At 42.1% G+C, this 23,268-nt stretch overlaps 3 protein-coding genes across 9 annotated transcripts; 1 reads left to right on the top strand and 2 right to left on the bottom strand.

Annotated features, from left to right (window-relative positions):
• Positions 1-1,661: 1,661 nt before the first annotated feature.
• Positions 1,662-8,731, bottom strand: zfta (zinc finger translocation associated). 4 transcript variants are annotated; one of them, XM_088423478.1, is made up of 5 exons: positions 8,357-8,731; positions 6,824-7,321; positions 5,190-5,699; positions 3,939-4,286; positions 1,662-3,391 (listed from the first exon to the last, which is right to left on the bottom strand). In XM_088423478.1, exons 1-5 carry the CDS (start codon positions 8,478-8,480, stop codon positions 2,916-2,918), a joined length of 1,956 nt encoding a protein of 651 aa, XP_088279604.1. In that variant the 5' UTR covers positions 8,481-8,731; the 3' UTR covers positions 1,662-2,915. The 4 variants fall into 4 exon arrangements, with proteins under 4 accessions (XP_088279604.1, XP_088279631.1, XP_088279622.1 ...); XM_088423505.1 differs by having other exon boundaries at positions 1,662-3,349; XM_088423496.1 differs by having other exon boundaries at positions 5,190-5,696.
• On the top strand, positions 4,434-18,037 carry LOC148428892 (uncharacterized). 4 transcript variants are annotated; one of them, XM_088423449.1, is made up of 7 exons: positions 4,434-5,714; positions 6,803-7,094; positions 12,060-13,899; positions 14,915-15,358; positions 16,015-16,061; positions 16,570-16,634; positions 16,956-17,629. In XM_088423449.1, exons 3-7 carry the CDS (start codon positions 12,142-12,144, stop codon positions 17,342-17,344), a joined length of 2,703 nt encoding a protein of 900 aa, XP_088279575.1. In that variant the 5' UTR covers positions 4,434-5,714; positions 6,803-7,094; positions 12,060-12,141; the 3' UTR covers positions 17,345-17,629. The 4 variants fall into 4 exon arrangements, with proteins under 4 accessions (XP_088279575.1, XP_088279566.1, XP_088279584.1 ...); XM_088423467.1 differs by lacking the exons at positions 4,434-5,714; positions 6,803-7,094 and adding exons at positions 9,726-9,967; positions 17,853-18,037 and having other exon boundaries at positions 16,956-17,264; XM_088423440.1 differs by lacking the exons at positions 4,434-5,714; positions 6,803-7,094 and adding an exon at positions 9,724-9,967.
• ecsit (ECSIT signaling integrator) lies at positions 17,741-23,221 on the bottom strand. Its single transcript, XM_088423517.1, has 7 exons — positions 23,136-23,221; positions 22,290-22,398; positions 21,106-21,481; positions 20,818-21,041; positions 19,822-20,028; positions 18,634-18,739; positions 17,741-18,550 (listed from the first exon to the last, which is right to left on the bottom strand). Exons 2-7 carry the CDS (start codon positions 22,389-22,391, stop codon positions 18,279-18,281), a joined length of 1,287 nt encoding a protein of 428 aa, XP_088279643.1. The 5' UTR covers positions 22,392-22,398; positions 23,136-23,221; the 3' UTR covers positions 17,741-18,278.
• Between the last annotated feature and the right edge of the window lie 47 nt (positions 23,222-23,268).

The raw sequence follows: 23,268 nt of genomic DNA, 5'->3' as shown, positions 1-23,268 counted from the left end.
ATCCTTGTGCTTGCAACTTTGCAAACTATACACATTGCATTTTTTCCATAATTTTGTAAATGATCTTAAAGGCATAATTAGTTACCAAATTGTTCAGTGGCATCAGTTCAATCCATACATAGGAAAAATGGTATGGTCTGTCTTTCTAGCCTGTGAATGGATGACACTTTTAAGACAGCCAATAACTGGTCTGTACTGCCACCTACTGTCTTGAGGTGAAACAAGTCAACAAAAAAAATTCTGACATAGTTTGACCGCCTCAACGGAACGTTGCAAAAATTGTAGGAACATCAATGTAATAAGTCCTATGAAAAGTATCTCATAACTGTTATTATAAATGTTTCATATGGTCAAATTTTTATACATAAAACCTGTCCAGCTGCAATCACATACAAATGTCAGAATCGTTGCATTTTGAAATTTTACGTTTTTGTCATCTGCTGAAAATTTCAGCTCCCTAGTGTTAAAAGGGTTAAAGAGACTATTTCGCCATTTTCAGCAGTAAAATGAGTACAGTGGTACCTCGGTACTCGACCATAATCCGTTCCGAGGTGGTGGTTGAGCACCGATTTGTTCGAACACCGAAACAATTTTTCCCATAAGAAATAATGGAAACTATTTTAATCCGTTTTTACCATTAAGAAAAATACCTAAAATATTATAAGAACATGTATCTAAACAACAATGAGGACGTAAATGTGCACAAGCGGTACATGATAAAGATATATAAAGCATTATTAAGCATTTTGTATAATTTACTTACGTTTTGGAGAGTGGCTGATGGCATACGGGAATGGATGCGGCGAGGACGGGAGGGAGGGTTAATCCTTGGAAGGGGAATCCCCTTTCATTGCCTTTGCTTACTAATTGCTGTCACTCCCATTGCAACATCAGCTTTCTTTAACACTTCCTTATGCTTCAAGATAGTGGAAATGGTTGACTTTGCCATTTCGTACTTCGATGCGAGGTCGGACACCCGTAGACCACTTTCATATTCTGCTATTATTTCTTTCTTCCGTTCGATAGTGGTCCTCACTGTTTTTCTCTTTGCCTTCCCCTTATCACTATCTCTCTTAGGACCCATCATTAAGGGCTAGCGCAACAGAAAAAAGTTGAAAATTGGGAAGAAATACGTACTCAAACAAACTGCGTAAGCCTTACTCCGTTGGCGGTCTGAGTTGAACTGGCGCTTGAACTGGCCGAAAAGAGCCGAGGAGCGCGTTCGGGTCGGCCGAAAAGAGCCGAGGAGCGCGTTCGGCTCGGCTCGGCTCGGCTCGGCTAGGCTAGGCTCGGCTAGGCTCGGCTAGTCGAGCACCGAAAATCTGATCGACGTCCGATGCATTACCTACTTGATTTTTTTGGTCGAGCACCGATTTCGTCGAGTAAAGAGGCGTTCAAAGACCGAGGTACCACTGTATTTGTCTTTGTGATGCCACTTGCTGTTGACTTAATGACATCACATGCTGAAAGCTGAGGTAACAATCACAGCTCAGCTTGCCAATGTCACATGACCGACAGAAGAGCCATAATTGGTCGTTACCCTAGGCGTGAGCACTGGTGATGTCATGTTCAGTTTGTTTTTTTTCTTCCTTGTTTTGCTCACAAAAAAATAATGTCCATTTGTCTTGTAGAAGTGGTTGGTAAAGAAGGAAAAACAAGCATCCATTTATTGTAATATTTAATCAAAGATGACATGGAGGTCAAGCTCAGGTAACAAAAACATTTTCAATTCCTGTCATTTCAAATGAATTAAGTGCTGTATGTGGAACGATGGAAAATTTTAGCTCATGTCACTTGTTTTTAACTTAAGTGCCACTGTCTGGAAAATAAGTGAATGTTACTGAAGTGCTTTTTTTTTTCAACCAAACAAATATTGTTGCTAATTTCGGCATAAAAATTTCCCAAATTTGTCTTCATCGGACCTCCACCGACACAACAAAAAGCACAATCCCTGAGATTTTGCAGGTTGAGAAGGGTCCAAAAGTTCCACAAAATGGCATGTAAATGACGCATGCGTTAAGTCCAAGCTGGGTTGCAAGTGCATTCATATTTCCCATAGTGCTTTTCCTCATTAGTGAGAAAGGGGCGGGGTTACACCATGGACTGGTTGCCAGCCAATCCCTTGGCGCGTATGGTGTATTCAGAAAATATTTTGGTAGAAAAAACACAACTTGATTCATGGCTTTTTCAAACTAATTGAACCCAGTCATGTATTGGTTCATTCATGGGTCAGAAAACTTGCTGTTTGGCTCACGTGAAATTGGCAACAAAATTTCTATATGCCATTGTATGGCTCCAAAATAATTTTGTTGGGGGGGACAATGAACATAAATGCTTAGGGGTTTTTAGGTTGTTTTTTGGGGGGGAGGGGGGCATTTTGAAACCTCAGAAAACTTGCTAAGCCTGGTGATCATGGACAGACTGGTAAAATGTCTTCGATGGGAGGAGCAAAATAAATATATTCTACTTTGGACATAAGTGTGAAAGAAAGACTTAGCCAATCAGTCTGAAGGTGAAGGGGGGGTGTCCAGACGACACTACCGTCAGCCCCCCCTTCCACACCCCTGACTTAAGATTTCCCAGATTTTCTTTCTTTCGGACCCCGATCTGGCTGAGATATTAAGTTTTACGAGTTTTATGAAGGCGGCAAACTCGTGTTCGTCAATTTGTTAAAGGACATTTTGATGTCCTTGCAACACGAAAAACAATTAAGACTGTTTCAGAATGTCTTAAAAACGAAACCTGACAAAATCAAAAGATACCTCCGCCGACACTCTCCTATGTTCGGCGCTCGGTGAGCTGGGACTTTAATAAATTAGCAAAAACATAAAGGCAACATTTTTAACGTTGTAAATATGAGATGTTATGTGCATAATTTTTCAACGGGGAAGAAAAACTATATTTGTGGCGGTGGTTTATGCGATGAAGTGCGCCATGTCGGTGCGGGCGTGATCCCCGGAGAGGAAGCAGTCGTCGGCGTGGACGAAACGTCCGGCGTCGGAGTCGTAGGCCAGCGCGGCGCGACGCCTATCGTCGTCCCCGTAACTCAGCGAGTGCGCGTGCACCTGCTGGATGTGGCGCTTGATGGTGCTCACCTTGAGCGTGGCCAGCGCCGCGCCGCACACCATGCAGATAAGCCCGTGTCGCCGGCAGTCGTAGTCCATGAGGAAATCGGTGCGCCAGCGCACCTGGTAATTCCGTCGCTGGTCCTTGCCCGGGTAGTGGCCGTGGCGCAGGGGAGCGTCCTTCCCCGTGTCCTTGACTCCTCCAAACTCCTCCTCCTCCTCGTCCTCGTCCTCTTCTTCCTTAACCGTCACTTTGACGTCAGGGGAGCTGTCCTCATTCGGGCCTTCGGTGAAATTTAGGACACCGCCGTCACTTGTGCTGATTTCTGTACATGCGGGAAGTTAAATGTGAAGCTTTTGCGGGTGCAAACATCCGATCCGGCCAGTCGCAGGGCACGTAGAGATGAAGGAACGTTCACGCTCACAAATACGCCAAAGGGCAATTGGAGTGTCCAATATACTGTACCTACCATTAGGGCTGCACAGTTACGGCCCAAAAAATAATCTCGATTATTTTGGTCAAAATTGAAATCCCGATTATTCATCATGTTTGGTCAAATGTCTATTTATTGCCCCCTTTTTTTTTTTTTTTAAACAAGCAGTATAAAAACAGGGCTTATATATGTATATATGTATATGTATATATATATGTATATATATATGTATATATATATATATGTATATGTATATTATATATATATATATATATATATATATATGTATATGTATATTATATATATATATATATATATATATATATATATGTATATGTATATATATATATATATCCCACGAGTAGGGTTGGACCATTTTAAAAGAAAAAAGTGAAAAAGTGAAGCACTTGCAGAGTTTTGATTGTGTTTTCCGTCTCACCGTCTTGCGCGAGGATGCCGTCCGCGCAGTAATCTTTGGTCCAGGCAGCCGCCGTGGCTTCCCGCTCTTTCTGGCTCATGCTCAGCGTTTCGGGATGGCATTCCTGAATGTGGCGGCGGAAGCTCCGCACTTGGGTCCCGCGAAGAACCTCGGCGCACACCATGCAATAGACGCGGCGGCCCCGGGGCCCGTACGCCACCAGGTAGTCGAGGCGCAGCTGCCACGACTCTCCGCAAGCCACTCGCCGTCGCTTGGCGGGGCCCGGCCGGGAAGCGTCGGCGCCGCCGTCCTCGCCGGCTGCGTCGTCTTTGGCGTTTGCTTTTGATTGGGTCGAGTTCTCTGACTCGTCTGTCGCAGGAAAAGACAGTTTACTTCGACCTCAATACCAACATTTTATACTAGGGATAGAGTCTTGACTCTAGATCGACATTGGCTCTTTAAAAAAGAAAAAAAAAAAAAAATTCTGAGCTAATAAACTCCCGTCATTTTACCTGGATGAGGTGACACAAGTGGTGACAAGTACAATGATGGATTAAAATGATGGACCGACTACTGTTCTCTCAGTCTTAGTCCGAATTTTAATCGCGATCACGATATTGGCTGCCATCATTAATTAAACTGATCCTCGGCGATATTAACATTTAAAAAGCTGGCTAACGTTCATGTCAAACCAAGCACTTAATCATCCTACCACCAGGTGGCAATGTTTTCCACATGTTTGCGCAACAAAAGCCTGTGCTTTTCTCACCTTTATATATCATTTACCGGTGTGAAATGGCATTGAGTTTCTCACCTGATTCCTAATATATACAGTGCTAGCTGCCAATTGAGATCCATGATGAAAAATTGGAATAAACTCTGTTTGAAATGACTGATAATGATATTTTGACGGCAAATTGATTAAAATTTGCTTAAAAGTAAATGTGTTCAGTTCTAAGTAGGCTTCATTTTTTTCATTGGTTTCATTACTTTATTATTACCAAGCCTTGTTTGTTGCTTGTTTTAAAAAAACAATTGACCCATTGATGAATAATCATGATTAATAATCGTGATGTCAATCTTGACCAAAATAATCATGATTATTATTTTGATAATTATTATAACCTACGGCAGAGGCAAAAATGTCACTAGTAAGACATTTGTCCTACAAGTGCACAGAAATGTCTTCCAGTAGTGGGAAAATAAACAAAAACAAAAGGTAGTGATTGTTAGTAAGGTCAAAGAGGTTACTAGTTCAGGGTGTGCGCTCACCGTGAGTCCGAGCCCAGGCCTGCAGGACGCGGTGCTTCTGCTCGGAGGTGTAGACCAGCGAGTCGGGGTGGCGCTGTAGCACGTGGTTTTTGATGTGGTCCAGGTGCAGCGAGGGCAGCTGCTCGCCGCATAGCATGCACAGCAGCAGGCCCGCCTCCGCCTGGTACTCCATCAGGAACTCCTGCCGGAACCACGCGTGCAGCGACGCGTTCAGGTAGCACTCCAGCGTGCGGGCCTGCTCCGCTGCCGCCGCCGCCGCCACGCCCTCCTCTTTGCTCGCATCCGCATCTGCCCCAGCGTCGTCCGCCGCTTCGTCCACAACATTGTCCACCGCTTCGCCGGGGTCGTCGTCGGCAGCCACTTCGTTCGCGCCATCGTTGGCAAATTCACCCGGCGCTTCGCTCACGGCATCATCGTCCGCTGCGTCGCCTGCGCCGTTGTCCGCCGGGTCGCCCGCCTCGGACGGAGGGGACAGACTCCGCCCCTTCAGCGGTTGCGCCTCAAAGTCTGCTGTTCCAGACGCAGGTGGGCAAAACCAAATAAATCATTTAACTAATAAACCGATTACTAAAACATAAAATGTTTTCAATTAATGGAAAAAAAATCTTTGAACAGCAATCTATGCACGATAATGATTTAATAAACATTCAGTGCCAGCGGGTTTCAAAGCCGGCTTGACTTTATTTGTGAAACTCAAAACTAAATAAATACATGGGATTAAACATCTGGATTGCAAAAATGTATACACACATCTTTGGGGTTAAAACATTTAAGATTACCACATCAAACAAATAAAGTTCAATTGTTTCCTAATTCTGCATTTTTACATCAAACAGCATTTCAATCAAATCCATACTTTATTATTTACGTACATACTTGGAAAAATTATGGCTTTTTTTGACTGATTTAATGGCATAAAACAAAAGGATTTTCTATATTTTATACAAAGGAAAGTTGCCAATATGTTTGATTTGAGATACACGTTTTTATCATCTTTTCATAATAAACTAAAAATTAATATAATACAAAATGAAAATGGTGTATTTTACCATAATGTATTTCATGGTAAAATTGCATTTTAATAAAATTATCACTGTGTATTACTCATTTTGTTCATAATGCTTTTAATTATTGTATATTAGCCAATTTAATAAAATGCTCAACATGTATGTATTTCATGGGAACATTTCGAATGTTATATATTTTAAATTGTACTTTTTTAATTGATTTTAATGAAATACACAACCCTCTATAACAATTATATTTAATTAATCCACCAGTTTGATAAAATAGTTGTGCACTTGTCTATTTTAAGAGAATATCTGGGTCCTGAGTCAAATTTTTCAGCGTTAAAATCAATCTTTTTTTTTCAAGAAATATTTATAATTTTACTATTGAAGAAGTTACTTGTTTAGAATCAAAATAATTATTTTACTGTTAGGATTTTATGTTCAATTTTTTATTTTACTTTTTTTATTATCCAGTGGAGAAAATAGCCTATTTTAAGTGATATTGAGAATTTTTTAAGGATGTATTTATTAACTAAAATGCACATTTTGATGATTTAATAGGTATTCCAACAAACAATAACAAACTGTTCAATGGGTGTATAGGGACTCGGCAAAGGGACTCACCCGCATCATGGACGATCTCCTCGCTGTCCGTGTCTCGGTCGACCCGGAGCGGCGGCGGGGGCGGCGGCGACGCCTGCAGGGTTTGTGCAGCTAGCCTCAGGTGGCTCTCCCAGCTGGAGCGGATGACCTCCTTGTCGGCGGCGCTCCACAGCAGCGAGTCGGGGTGCTTCTGGCGGATGTGGCGCTTGATGGTGCTCAGCTTGAGCGTGGCCAGCGTGCTGCCGCACACCATGCAGATCATGCCCAGCCGCAGCGGATCGAAGTCCATCAGGTACTCGCTGCGCCAGTACTCGTGGTAGTAGCGCCGGTGGTCCCGGCCCGGGATGCGACTGAGGCCCGGCCGGGACGCCCGTCGCACTTTGCGTTCCGGCGGGCCGGGCGCCGGCGACAGAATTGGGGGCCGGTCCGGACTCTCGCTGATGCTCCAGTAGCTGGTGCCCGGCGACCGGACCGGCACCACCGAGGACTCGTGGTGTCCATTGGCGAGTGTGTCTTCTGCTGAAAAGATGCAATGTGGGCTTAATTCATGTTGAAGTCAAGGATATTCAATTGAATTAATCTGAAAAATAACACTGGCCAGATACACTTTGCTGCTATCTGGTGGTGGCCTGGTGAATAACTATGTGGAAGTGATTTGAGGCATTTAGTTTTGAGAAAGAAGAAATGCTTTTGTTGACATCTTAGAATAGAGCGTGTGTATATATCGTTTTTTTTTTTTCAATTTAAGTTATCAATTATTTCAATAAACAAAATTGTTTATTTTACATAAAATGTAAAAAAATGCGAGTTTTCAAGTCTCATTTAATAAAACACTGTATTTTTGTGTATTTTATGAAAAAAGTTGACAATAAATTTGATATAAAATAAGTCACATTAATTTTAATTCAATGATAACAAACTAGATGTTCATATGATAAAAAAAAAAAGAAAATGGAGTATTTTAATATTCATTTGTATTTTGCGTAAAATGTTTATTTTGATAAAATAATCCATGCACACTACTCTTTATGTTTATAATGGAGATTAGGACCACCCTAGCTAGTCGTTCACAGGGCACATATAGGCAACAATTCATCCGGTTCCAGAAAGTTCGCTAGTGAGCTGGAGCCTACCCCAGTTGACGTTGAATAAAGTTGCAACATAAAGAAGACAAGCTGTATAGGAAGCAACATTGGTGGTGTTTGTCCACGCTTAATGCACTGTAAATCTTCTAAATAAAATTCGGCTACACCCCAGTTAAAATCAACACGTTTTTTTTTTATTAATAGCTAGTATCTTCTGGGGCCTTTATGCTAAAAGCTAAAGCTAAGTGGCAAGCTGCGGTGTTTTTTTTTTAGCTGTAGTATCTCTACTGTCCACGCGATGGCAGCCGCGCGCTCCTCAGCGCTGTTAAGCCTTTGTTTACAGGAGCCCACACAGAGGGGCCAAGCCGTATTGGTATTGTCCCACATTGACAATGGCCGCGGATTTGACAGCCACGCACACATGAAAAGCACCACATTTGAGTTGTCTTTTTGTTCTACGTCACCTCACCTCTCGAGTCGCCGTGGCAGCTGGCCGCCTCTTCCTCCTCCTTCTCCACGCGGGCGGTTAATGAGAGCGGCTCCGGCCGAGGCCGCTCGTCACGCCGGAGCTCGGCGGCGGCGGCGGCGTCCATCCCGCGCTAGCTGCGGTTCCGGGACGTGTCACGCGCAAACGAGCACGTTTGTGACGCGCATCTGGCATCGCACGGCAGCTGCGACGACGCGTGTGTGTGCGTGCGCGCGACCCCGTCAATGTAAAGCCACCCCCCCAGTTGGCAAGTTAACTTTTCACGGGTTCTCCCGTGGTAAACATGCGGCAAATGCGTGAGCGCGGGCCTCCAGTTGCGGATTTTGGAGACTCTAGCTTGTCTTCAGGGTGGGGAGCCGGACGAGGGGCCCCTGGGGCTCCTTAAGGGGCTCCTGGGTAAATTTAAAGAGACAGTACCCGCGTCCACGAGAGCCCGGGACTGCTGTTGCGTCATCGGTGCACGTTTGGCAGGTTGCTTTCGTCAACATGAGAAGTCTTCGCAGAAAGACTGTTCAAAACTACGTTGTTTTATGAGATGCGACAGACAGACAGACAGACAGACAGACAGACAGACAGATAGATAGATAGATAGATAGATAGATAGATAGATAGATAGATAGATAGATAGATAGATAGATAGATAGATAGATAGATAGATAGATCTTTATTCATGTAAAAATAAAAAAAATCAATTCAGTATAGGAATGGAATAAGGTGATGAGGCGTAAAGTAAAAGAACATTTTTTTGTTCTTTTTTCGTAAGAAAAATTAGGTAATGTGTTTTTTTATATTGTTGGTTTCGTCCCTTATCATATGCACAGGTATTATTGTTTTTTTTTTAAATTTTTTACGTGGATATTTTATACACATACTCATCGTTTTGGTCTGTTTTCTTTATTTCTTTTTATTTTATCATTTTTTAAAACCAAATTGCTTAATATTTTTTCAATGATTCCTACAATTTATTCTGTGTATTTTATACACACTTCGCTTTTAAACACAATTATGATTCATTTTATTCTGTTTCTGTGCACACACTTCTTATCATTTTTGTGTATAATTTATACTTGTTTTGAAATATTCATGTATTTTACACACCATTTCATGCAATAAGATATGAGGGTAACATATCTTTATAAAAATACAAATATATCCAATTTTTTTTACCCATTTAATTGCGAATGTTTTACACCCTTATTGTTTTAGTGATTTTTTTTTGTTTACACAATGGATTTTATATATTTTTTAAACCATGTTTCTGTTTTGTTTCTTTTATTCTTTTTTTTCTTTTTTTACAAGCACACCTTTTACATTGTTTTCAAGTATCCTTCACGTATTTTTTCTTGTATTTTCCACACTTTTCTCTCTCTCTTGTGTTGACCACAATTACAATTGATTTCTAACAGAGACGCGTGGACAAGTGCAGGAGGTCTGTCCAACATCCGGGTCTCCCCGTACGTTGTCAAGGCAGCCAGTTTCCTGCTAGCTAGTGGCGGGAGCTAACCGCGGAGTCCTCCCGGTCTGTCCTCACATAGACACCGAAAAAAGCAAGCGTTCCCCCCGTAAAACAGACTAACATAACTCGGTGACAAGGTAAACGAGCATGCATGCTTTTTCTCCACTTCCTTTTTTTTCCGCCGTTTATCGCGAGAGGCCCAACGGCCGTAGACAAACGACGAGGACAACATGTCCATTGTGAGACAATGTCCGGAGCCTTGTCGGGGCCTCGTTCGTCGGCCGTCTTTATCCGTCACTGAAGCCGTTTCGCACTCGTCTTATTCGGTCGCCTACTCGGCGAGACTGTAGTTCGCCGCGGTTCGAATGGAGCAAAACGCTTCTTAAATGGGACACTTTGACGGTCGGCGGGTGGAATTTAGATACTGGGGGGGGGGACACATTTTTAAAGGGATAGTGTCACTATGACGACATATTTAAAGGGACAGTCGGTCGTCGCTGGGCCCCCGCCTCCAACAACAATAAAAAACAGACGTTCAATACATTTCTACACGTTAAAATTCAGGAACACGTTTTTTTTTTTCATTTATGTAAAATGTATTACATAGAAGCACTTAATAAATACATTTTACTTCCAACATAGGTTTACACACTGTTTGATATTATGCATGAGTTCACAACTAGTTTGCCATTTTGTTCTACTTACATTTATCAAATGAAGTAACACTTGATTATTTTATATTACTTCTATGATTGAATAAATGACTTTCATGGTTCATATTTACTTGTTTTGGGGATAGTGTTGTTTACTTCTTTTTGAGATAGTATGCTTGTGTAGGCTGGGATTGTATTCCAGCATGTGTTAAGACCTTTTTTTTTCTCACATGCACACATTGTTTTTTTTTTTTTTCACACATCGATTTTGTTTATATATAGTACTATATTGTGAACATTTTTATTTAAATGTTTAATTTTTTTACTTGGTAAATTCACAATTCAGCCAGGATGTACCGATTATCAGCGCTGATGTTTTATATTTTGATGAAAATTGTTTACACTATTACAGTGGTGTCCAAATTCAGTCCGCGAGGGTCGGTATTCTGGGTGTTTCAGGGTTTCTTTCCCCGACATACCTGATTCCAATGATCAAGACGTTATCAGGCCTCTGCTGAGCTTGCTGATGGGCTGATCATTTAAAAGAAATACATGCAGGATACCGGCTCTGGTTTTTGCCTGGCGTTGATCAGATTGAAATTGTTTGTTTCATTTGTCATGTTTTTGATTTTATCCTAATTTTCCCTGGACTAACAGTCAGGGACGATCTCTTGCAAACATGTAAAATCCATTACAGCGAAATGCTAACTCCTGGTCTGAATGTGTAAACGTGCAAATTCAAACCCAAACCCAGCCTAAAAATTCTGGACAGAGGCTTGCAAGAAAACCCATAATGAACAACCAAGGTGATAATCTGCTAAATTAAAACTTAATGTCAATCTTTATCAAATATATGTTCTTTTTTTTAATGTGGTTTTCATCAAGTTAGCTCAGAATAACGGATGAATGAATAAAAGCTTTTTCCCGCGAGATGAACGAGTATTGATTATCTCATTGATGATTCACAAATCACACACTGATACATTCACAAAACGCAAAGAAATCAGAGATTAGCAATATGTTCACTCGCAGATTTGTTTTGTTTTGTTTACGTTTTACCCACAGATTTGTCTTGCACAGGCAATGGCATACATTCACTCCTTGATTCATTTGTGAAAGCATGGCAGTACATTTAGTAGAGTCTCTTTCCCGCCCGACGCTGACTGCTGATTGGTCATAACCGAGGGAAGAATGAATCCCTACAGAAAGTGATTCATTAACTCAAAAGATTCATTCGTTTGAATGAAACACTCACTCCCAATACAACACTAACATGTAAAGATTTTTAACTTCATCTACTTCAATTCTAAAGAAATATTTTGATATACCAGTTCCTTTTTTTTTTTCAAGTTATCTAAAGAAGAGTCCAAAAATAACTGGTCCTAAACAAGATAACATTAGGAGCTGGAGTTGTTTTGTGTTTTTACTTAAAATGAATATCGGTTCCAGATATTGATTAACGGCCTCCTTGACTACTAATAGGTCATAATAATTGGTATCGGCCCTGAAAATAACTAAAATATAACGGTCTATGTCTACAGTGAAGTTAATGTTTCATCTGCTCTGTATCCTGTAGGACACCCAACTCTGTATGATCCTGTAAGCTCTGGCCCACAAAACCTTCAAAGAACTCCACGGGACGGGATCTTGTATGCCGCATGCCGACGGTCAAGAAAGAAGCCAGCTCGAACTCAGAGTTGGATGGCGCCGCTCCGGCGACCCCCGGTTCATCAGGTCCTTCGGTTCAACCTCGGAGTCTCGGAACGATGGCCAACGGTGGCCGGAAGCGAATCAAAACTGAGCACCTGTCGGAAAGCGAGAAATCCGAGTCCGAGGAGGATCGAGTGGCCCGTCGCCGCGAGCAGTGGAGGCTGAAAAAGCGAGAGCAACGGGCCAAGATGGCGGCCAGGCTGGGCAAAACCCGAAAGAAAGTCACACCGGTGATAACGGCTTCTGCTCACTTCCTCCTTGATGCCAACCGATCTAGCCAAACCCAATCACAGACTTTGCGCAAATCCGCGCGAATGATGAAAGAATCTGCTGGAGAGCCTCCAAATATTGTGCCTCCATCAACCACCCCGCGATGTAGAACACCTTGGCAGAGATCCCTGGAAGCACAAAGACTAAAAAAGATGAGAAGCATCCCCCCGATGGACAACAGGGACACCCCCGAACAGATCATAGCCAAAAAGCGAGAGTACTGGCGCATCAAAAAGCGAGAACAGCGAGCCAAGATGTCGATGGAGGAGAAGGAGAAGGACTCCCTCGTACGGCGAGTGCGACGCTACCAGAACATCCTGAAGGAAATGAGGAGAGCTCGGGCGTTGGAGAGTGGCTTGGAGACTATCGGGGGCTTCATCAAAGAGGACGGGACGGTGTCGGCGAGCGTTTCCCAGATGCAATCCTTAAATGGCATCGCCAGGAAAGATAAGCTTGGAGCTTCTCATACCAAGGTCCTCGCGAGAGCACCCACCCGGAGCTCAAAGACGACACCCGTCCAGTCTCACAGTCACCTCACCCTCACTTGTCCTCAGCACCAGCGCAAGGCCGGCTTTTCCAACGCAGGCCCCAGGGTAGGCCGGGCTGGCTGCATCATGAAAATGCTTGTTTCCGACAAAACCTTGAGCAAGGAAGACCGGATGGCGAAGAAGCGCGAGTACTGGAGGGTGGCCAAGCGGCAACAACGGGCGGCGCAGGCGGCTCGCCTGAGGCAAGGCTTCGCCGAGGCCAGACTCGGCCTGGGGGTGCAAAGGAACAATTCGCCCAGGCCGGCTTACCGAGCTCCTCTTTTGAATGCCAGCCAGCCGACTCATCCTATCAAACAAGAGCCTGACCCGGAACAAGACTTTTGCCCAAGCCTCAAGCCTCCGCCGTGGGTGCCCAAACCCCGGCCTGACCCGGCTCGGGCCTCGGACTGCCAGGCAACCACTTTGCTGGCGGTGGCCTCCATGAAGAAGCTTCTGGAGGAGTCTCTAAGCACAGTGAACGATGACAAAGAAGAGGAGCATTATTTCACAACCAAGGTGAAAGAGGAGCCCGAGGAATCGGACTTCCAAGACGAGCCCGACAAATCGGAGTTCCGAGACGAGCCCGACAAATCGGGGTTCCGAGACGAGCCCTGCAAATCGGAGTTCCAAGACGAGGCCGACAAATCGGAGTTTCGGGAGAAGCCTTACAAATCGGAGGTCCAAGACGAGCCCAATCAATCTGAGCTCCAAGAAGAACCGCGCAGAACAGAGGCGGCCCCTGTGGTCCGCCAGCGTTGCCCCGGTGCGGCGAGCAGCCTGCAGAAGAAACGGGAGTACTGGAAGCTGATGAAGAGGCAGCAGAGGGCCCGGAAGAAAGAGAGGCAGGGCAAGGCCGGCGCTGGCCACGGCGCTGGCGGTGGGAGGAGTCTCCCCCTCAGGAATAATCAGGTGACACCTTGGCATTCTACACATTGCTTGGTTCTCGTTTTCTTCTCTGAAATTGTTTTTCAGCCAAAGCATTTTTAGATTAAATAGAAAAAATAGGCAGGTCCATTCTTAATAAACCCGTTCGTGGGTGAGATATGGCCCATAAGCCTTATCTTTGACACCCCTCGTATGATACTTTACAAAAAAAAGACCTAACATTTTCTTAAGGAATTACTATAACACACTTTAGCACAATGTTACTTCATGTTCCAGTTTATTTGCTCTTCATTTGAAAAGAACAGTATATACAGTACACCTTTATACCCTTATAATATTATATCAGCTATCCAATTGATTGGTTTGGCTTTACTTCAGATATTTAAAAAAAAAAGTAAAACTAATACTAAAACTAAAGGAAAGCATTTTATATATATATATATATATATATATATATATATATATATATATATATATATATATATATATATATATATATATATATATATATATATATATATATATATATATATATAATAAACCTGTTGTAAAAACAAATTAAAAGTAACTGAATGAAAAAAAGTTGAAATAAAATTAGTAGTATTGTGAAAAATCCTAAAACCATTATAACTCTGCTGTGTGTCCGCGTAAGTGTCAGTGTATAATGGTCCATTGTCGTCATGTGTCACTGTCTGCTTGTGTATATTTGTGTCCAAATGTGTCCAACCAGTGTTTATGTCTGTAACTGTGTCCTGGTCTTAATCTTCTGTTGGTGCTTGTGTGTTTATGTCCTTTTGTGCGAAACTGTCTTCAACCCTGCGTGTCCACTAAAACCTGATTTGTTACTGCAAACCTAACCCTCAACAGCAATGTTTTCATCATGCATTTTGTAAATCCATATTTAGACAGGTTCTCAGTAGTGTTTGGGTCAGGGGATGTTTCGGTCACCCCTTGTGTTTTTCTCCCACGGGGCAGTTTGAAAGGCATGCTTGTGTTTCTTTATTTTTCAATATCTCCTACAGATGTTTTTGTCTCACAGGCTCCAGCCCTCGCCGTCCGTTCCATTAACATTGCCAAGACGCTGGTGAAGATCCTTCCAAAGCCGTCTTCTTTGGAGAGCAAAACTCCCGGCGAGTCGCTCAAACCTCTCAGCGTCGGCAATTGTGCAGACCTGGACCCCGTGCTCCCCGCTCTGAAACCTCCAGACAACCCGCTTTCCGGCATAATCCTGCACTCCATCGAACCTCCCGCTCAAAACGTGTACCTCGCTCCTTTGAAACACTCGTGGTCGCCCCCCGCCCCACTCAGCAACATAAGGCCTCCCAAGCGCCGTCCCGAGGAGTCGGAGGACGATTTTCTCAAGCGGAGGCGCGAGTACTGGAGGATCAAAAAGAAGGAGCTGAGAGCCAGGAAGTCTGCGGGCGAGAAGGGGATCCCTCAGAGGATAAGACAGTCCACCGTACCGCATGCTCAGAACCTCCAGGTACAAAATATTGGGGGCCGGTTACTAACACGAGTTGCTAAGTAGGTCATCTGGGGTCACCATGGCAACAGCAGACACTAATCTCCTTATTTCAAGTCAAACATAGTGGATTGCATTCATTCCCATCTACTGTACCACAAGATAAAAATGATCTATCTTTCTATATCTATGCCAATAGGGCTGCAAGTAATTATTATTTGGGTAATCGATTATTTTCTCAATGAATCCGATCAAAGAAATTTTGATTGCCATTTGTTTATTCAAAACGGGACATTATTTCAAATTGACAGTGCAGAAAATGCAAAACATAAATGAATTAGGGCCCAGTGACTGGTTTGGTCTGTAATCTTTCATAAAAAAAGGGCAGAATTGTTGATTTTCTGTGTGTGTGTGTGTAAAAGTGTTAATTATGCTAATGTGGAGGACTACAGAAACAAGAAATTTACAAGGCTGAAATGTCAGATTTGCACAATTTTTAATTTAAAACAAATCAAAACTATCAAGTGTTATCAATTAATTTGATGATCGATTAGTTGTCGAGCAATCATTATTGCCATTGTTCTCTATGCCGATGTTCTATTGCGACATGCATTTTTTTAACGCAACGGGGACATTCAACTTTTTCTGTTTAAATCACCAAACATCATTTTTGCCAGCAGGCGATTTCCGACCCCTTGAGTGAGGCGCCAGAACATTTGATCAGGTACAGTGGTTTACAACCTTTATTTATTTATTTATTTATTTATTTTCAGTCCCCTTTAACCAGCGCAAAGCATTTTTGGATAAAAAAAAACAAAACAAAACAAAAAATGACTCAAACCAGAGTGCTGTGCCATCCATGTCTGTTTTATTAAATTTTGGAACTATATTTGTAGTGCTGTCTTTAGTCATACTTTATTCAGATAGTCCAGAATAAAGTCACACAGAATTTAGGCATATATAGTTTTGCGAGGTATAACACAATTTAGCAATAGATTGTTTCATTTTCCAATAGATTTACTCTTAATTTGAGAAGATGTACTGTTCTTGTCACGGCATTACATTAGATTTGCTGATCCCTTCTTAAAATCTCAGCTTCTACCTGAAGTGCTATTTTAAACCCGCATTTAAGGATGTTATCCTTAAGATAAGAACAAGATGTTATCAAACAGTATAAAAATCTGTGATGGCTGATTGCACCCACATATGTGCATTTTGCTTTTGCTTTGCAGCAATTCTGTGGACGTCAGGAACAACTCTCATTACCCAGCATCACTAGAAGGGAACACACTAACAGGTGAGATTTAAAAAAAAAAAAAAAATCGATATTTGGCTCCGGTCTTCCTGGGTGAAGTTTGCATATTCTCCCCATGCCTGTGTGGGTTCCAGGCACACAGCTTCCTCCCACGTTCCAAAAGCATGGTAGTTGTATTGGACACTCTAGATTGTCCTCAGCTGCGATTGGGTGTTTGAATCTACCGTTCCGTCAATCTTTGTCCGTCGTTTTGAAAATATTTTCGTCATTCGGTGGTCAAAGCGTCGGCCTGTCATCAACTAATCCGTCAGTACCGACTAAGTGCGCGCCTCTGATTTTATAATCCCTCAACCATATCGACAGATGAGCTATTAGCCAATGACGAGTGCCTCGCCGGCGAGGAAGGCCCCGTGTCAGAGGCCACCTGGAGGAACGTCTACCTCATGGACTACGACCCCCTCAACCAGTTGCTGGTGTGCATGGCGTGCGGCCAGCTGCAGCACTCGCAGAGCCTGGAAGGCGTGCTGGCGCACATCGACGAGGCCCACCCGCACACGCGTGCCCTGGAGCCCGACCAGCGGCGCCGCATCCTGGAAGCCTGGGACGAGCAAGTGTCCCGGCGCGAGCGCTTCTTCACCAGGCAGCTCCTGCAGCGGGACGCAACTCTGGCAGGTAAGGACGCTCGTGGAGTAATTGTTGAGGCCGCCATGTTAACAAACTTCGCACTGTGTTCCAAATTATTACAGATCTAGTATTTCTATTAAATACATTTTTTGTCAGGCATCATAATAAAGGTCAGCAGGTCCGTTAAAATGGATATTTTCATTATTAACTCATTAAATGCCAAAGATGTAGATATAGTTAGATAGAGTCCAGATGTTTAATGCCAGGGACTCACTGAATTTCCAGTGTTTGGCTAAGAGAGTATCTAAAAATGGTAAAATCAAGTGCTAAAGCAATCTTTTACTTTAGATGATTAAATACTAAAATAAGCAATTACTATATACATTAAAGTAAATCAATTTAGGTACGATAGTACTTTTATAACCAAAGGAATTGATCACTTTAGTATTTATTATATGAAGTAATACTTAAGTACTGAAAGTAATCAATTCCCAAGTCATTACTTTCATACAAAGCACTGATCATTTGGAACACAGTTTGTTTATTTCAAAGTCCCTGCCCGCAATTACCTGTGTTATTGTTTCCATAACAATTATTAGGTGTTTATTAATAATATCCCCGCACTTGTTTTCACAGAAACACACAGGGACTGAACTGCAGGATAATACAAATCTTCTCTTGCAAAAAAAATGACTCCAAATGATTATAGCACACTTGACTCTCTCGTGTCAACGTCTCTCGTGGACTTGGGACTCGTTTACAGGTTAAATGTTTTCAAGTGACTTTTTTTCTCCAATTAAACTTTTTTTATTATATATTTATCTTTTGGAAACTTTGGTCTTCTTTTTTCTAAACACGAGCTGCAGATTTATTCATACGTCAGTTGTCCAGGGTTCAATTTTTGTTTTTTGTCGGTTAAATGTCCTGGTAGCTTCTCCCGGTTTCTTATCAGGTCCCCAAAACACGACTCCAACTTGGGCCTCCGATTCCAGTCCAGGGTGGCTCCACATATCGAATGAGGGCAGGCATTTTCGAAAAGGGAAGGATAAATGAGTCAAACAGTCAGTTCCTGCTCCTCCTCGCCTCCTCCATGACCTCGGATTCCTCGGTGGGTAACTCCTCTCTCGGTGACTCCTCTCTCATTGACTCTTCTGTTGGAGACTCCTCTCTCTGAGTTTCCACGCTGAGCTCCCTTGGGCCGGCTTGCAGGCGAAACAGGGTAGGGGTCTGACCCAAGATGGGGTTACTCTCCTGTAGACCGGAGATCCATTGGTTGAGGGTGGCTTGGTCCCCCTGGCTGGTCATGCACATGGCAAAAACTGGACCTTCATCCACTGGGGAGAAAACAACACTGTTGAGTTACCAGATTTTTTAAATTTTTTATTCTTAACTCAAATCTGAAAGATGATCATCTTACAATCGTCGACATCAAAGGTCTCAATGTCCCCGAGGTCTCGATCAAAATCAAGGTCTAATTGCAGGGGGTAGTAGAAACTCCGTTCTGGATCATAGGGCTCCTCCACCTTCAAAAAAAAAAAAAAAAATACATGGAATCATAAATAAACATACAGCGAAGTGAATAAGTAGAATGTTCACTTTGGGCTCGTTCCTTTTTATTTTTCCCAAAGTCTGCGGAGGACACGGCCTTAAAGGTACACTGTGTAAGATTGGACAGTTTTTTATTACAGACAGCAGGGGGTGCTGCATTTACCATTGTCCATAGCTATAACAAACATGGCAGCCTCCGGAGAAGTGCCATCCCCTCATGTCATAAGATTTAATGATAACTAGACCTACGATTATATTTAAAACATACGGCTGGTTGTTAAGAACACATTTATTTGCAAGTTTTTAAAAATTTATATTCATTTAATTTATTGCTGACAGTGCGCCTTATAATCCGGTGCGCCTTATACAGCACATAAACTATGTGTTTTCATTTTGGGGGGAAGAAAAAATAAAATAATCACCATGGCAATTATTTCATTTTTACAACTGCATTTCTGTTACAAATGTATTTTTTACAATTAAAATTTTATAACACCGTTTCAAATTTTGATATGTTACATACGCTTCAATTTTGAAGGAATTCATATGGGGTCAAGACGGCTTTTTGTAAAAGAAAGCGCAAAATAAATCCATAAACAGTTTGTAAATCAACAAAACAATATATTTGAAGCTTTTTGGTTGCAATTTGATTTAAAAAAAAAAAAATCTCTTACTCGATTTGTCTTCAGCACTGATCAAGAGTCTAGACAGTCTTTCAATGTAATCAAGAAGTATTTTTTTTCCCATTCTTCAGACTACTAAAAAAAAACTGCTGTTTATTCATTTTGGGAGTGGGAACACTTATTGTATATTATATTACTATAGTTTGACTAACTTATCTGATTGTTCTGTTGACATTCCATTTAACGCGGTTCAATCTAGTGGATGCATAATGCAACCTCTTATAGCTTCTATTCTATGTGCCTTATAATTTGGTGCACCTTGTATATGAAAACAGTTTTAAAATAGGCCATTCACTGAGGGTGCGCCTTATAATCCGGTGTGGCGAACTTTTTTTTTTTTCTCCCCTCAGTTGTTTTTTGCCACCTCTGCTTACCTTCTCATCAGGCGGCAAGGGTTCGGCCCGAAGGACATAGTAGTGGACGCATGTTTTCCTCAGCCAAAGGGGAAAAGGTCCCTCCACAAATATGGGCCTGTTTGGGTTGTGTTTGGCCAGGAGCTCCATCTGGTCGGGGCTTTGGATGCCGACGATGTGGGGGAGCGTGATCTGGTCGCCGCTGTCCGTCACATCCGTGCATGGCATCTGGTGAGGTAAGACGATTACGGTTTTGACGCTTCGTTGAGGAAAGATCGAATTTTCATTTTGTTGCATACGAGATTTGAAAATAAGGTCTATCTTAACAAAAAACATTTGTTTAAAAGCGTTCATTTTCTTCACGAAAAGCTACGTTAACACCTAAAATTAAAATCTACGATTTTAATCGACACTTTGAAACTTAGCTTAGCCTTTTTACGTCTTTAAGTGTTAGGGAAAAGGACGGTCTGAAAATGGCTCCCAATCATTGGGGTAATATTGCGTTTCCAGAATATGAATTAAGCAGCTAAGTGCTTTTTGGCTATCTCATTTTTCCCATAATGCCCGTATGACAAGCAGTGGTTTAGTTCAAGCAAAAGTGCCCTTCTTTGCGGCTGAACAAGACCGAATATTAACAGGCTGTTAAACTGATCCATACTCCACGTTACACTGAGAGTGGGAGTGGTATTGCAGTATGTCGAGTAGATGCTGCCATAAAGCAGTGAGTCATAAATACTGCATCTTTGGTATAATCAATATATGACGGTCAACGTGATTTTGAAAAATCTGTGATGTTGAGAAGCTGTGAACCGCAATATAGCGAGGGATCACTGTAAATATGTCTTTGGGATGGAATGAGTTAAAAGTGTAAAGTTTTGAAACTATATTGGTCTTATTTTTTCTTTATATCGTTAAAAGCTAGCATTTGAACAAGGGTGTGTGTACTTATTACACAGTATATGTGTGGAAGTAACCTGAAAATCTTTAGTTCTACGTTGAAAAGTCTTGAAACAGCACCTGGTAAACGGTGACTTTGGCGTCCAGGTCGTTGGCTATCCGCTTCAGGCTGAAGCGGGCCAGGTCCACCGGGTCCTCGGGCAGTTGATGCGGGATGGGGAAAGGGTTGGCGTGTTTGAATTTGGGGAACCAGTACATGATGCGCTGGTACTTCCTCACAGGATGGCCCTTCGCACCAAAAATCTGCACCAGCAGGACCTTGGTCTCCACGTTGGGCATGACCCCTATGGAGGAAGAAAGCTAATTTAGTTTGCTGATTTGAGCGCCTGGTGGAACTCGGACACGCACCGTAGTTCTCCATTTGTTCCAGTACTTCCACGGCGCACTCCTGCTGGCGGGGATAGTGGTTGAACATGCGCTGGATGAAGTTCCTAGGGACAAACACCTCCTTGGGAAACACATCCAGCAGCTGGTTGTAGATGGCCAGGTCGCGCTCCACGCCGAACTCGGGCATCTTCTTAAGCGCAGCGTAGATAAACTCCACGTGGCCCCGCCGCCTAACGTCGGTCTTGGTGAACGCCCGCAGCGCCTCGGAAAAGGCGGCCTTGGTTTTGTCCTCCGTGGCGAAGGGGTCGCGCGCGACCACGGGCGTCTTGCCGCGGTTATCGGCGATGACCTCGACGGGCACGGGACCCCCTTTGTTACCGCGGAAACGCCTCACTGCCTGTGAAAAGATATAAATGCGTGGTGACACTTTATGGAACACGTCGCAAAATTCTTGAAGAAGAAAGAGACATTATTCAATCCTAATAACTATTTTTAATATTATTGAAAGCCAATGGAAGATGATACAATTTGCAATTCATTAAATCAAAATTTAAAAATAACTATAAATAGTAGGGCTGCTGTCGAAGTTAAAGCTTTAATTTTTGGGATTGACTTATGGAGTGTTTAAAAAAAAAAAAAATCTCAGTTCTATTTCATTCCTTTGGCAGCTGAACTGCTAACTTTGGATCAAACTGAGTGGACAATCTCCAGCATACAGACAGACAAAGAAGGACGTTTATGTATTTATTTTAAAAAAGGTGCTCAATTTCATTGGAAAATTTAAAGGTTTGCCGTCAGATTTGTTCAAGTTATATTTTGCGTGAAAAGAAAAGCACTCACATCATGCTAGGAAACAAAATATGATTGTTGTATTTGATTTTTTTTTGGTTTTAATCACAAAGTAAAACAATTAGCTTAGTATAACAATATATTGATAGTGTTCTTTTCATCAAGGCAGTCAGTGTATTAGAAAAAAAAGTTCATAATTAAGAAGAGTCAAGGAAAACAAAGACCATATTTTGTAAATTTCAAAAAATAAATATTGCACCTTTTATTCTGGAAAACCACCGTTATACTTTTTTTTTTTTTTTAACTACAGGATAGTAGTAAATAGTTGTTTTGTTTTGGTGGTCTTTTTATGTCAGCATGCACTTTTTTTTTGTTTCAATATTCAGCACAAATGATTTTGCAAAACTAAATTTTACCTGGTTGTGCTGTGGATTGTGTAGCAAAGTGGGGAGAGCAGACCGGGCTGCAGGGTAGGTGGACTGGCCAAGCAGCCGGAGAAGGCAGCGTGTGCACCTCATGCTGTACCTGCAAGAAGAAAGCGCTTTACTTTTGACATGCTCTTGTCACACTTTATTTTTTTTTTTTGCAGTGTCACCAATTTTGTCATTTGCTCAGAGGGGTTGTCAATTTTGACAATATCCTGTAAGCAGAACTATTTTTACATTTAAAAGAATAGATCCCTGTTTAAGTGATTCAACAACAAGGTAAGTGTTTCCAAACTAACTAGTCCAAAACTTTCAATTGTATTTAACTTTAAAACAAAATACCTTAAGAGTGAATCAATATTGTTCTGTATTCAAGCACAATTGTTCAACCTGCACACTGTTACAATACCTATTTTTTTTGTAATCTGGTTCAGTACTTTTTCCAACGAATTCAGGCCATTTTACCATACAAATATATTATAATACAATTCAATTTAATGTAACTTAAGTATTTTTGTATGTAATATTTAAAAAAAAACATATTTCCTTTACGTCATACTGTGCATTTTAATTTATGCGGCTTTGTGGTTCAAAAATTGCCTGTAGTTAAAACGTCTTAGTATGTATGTTTATTATGACCGCATTGGCCCGCTCGACGGTACTGTCATGGTCATGATGGCGACACCGGTCCCCAGGTATGCACTTTTTTTAAGGATACGACATCTTTTTTTTCGGATGATGTATCGTTATTTTATGGGAATTGTTTAAAAAAAACCGAGCCGTTGTCAATGCAGTACATCGGCGCGCATTTATATAACAAGAACACTTATCGCTCACCGTCTCCTTCAAGTTGCTCTTCATGAGTGTCACCATAAATAAACACCGACAAACTTCCGGGTTTTACATCAACTCCCGTTCGCGACGACATGAACGTCAACATTTGTTCCGCTCTTGTTTGTCATAAAATTGA

Source organism: Hippichthys cyanospilos, chromosome 1, assembly GCF_059441005.1.
Source record: "Hippichthys cyanospilos isolate Australia breed blue-spotted pipefish chromosome 1, RoL_Hcya_1.0, whole genome shotgun sequence".
NCBI classification, from domain to species: Eukaryota; Metazoa; Chordata; class Actinopteri; order Syngnathiformes; family Syngnathidae; genus Hippichthys; species Hippichthys cyanospilos.
This window is presented reverse-complemented; position numbering and strand designations above follow the sequence as displayed.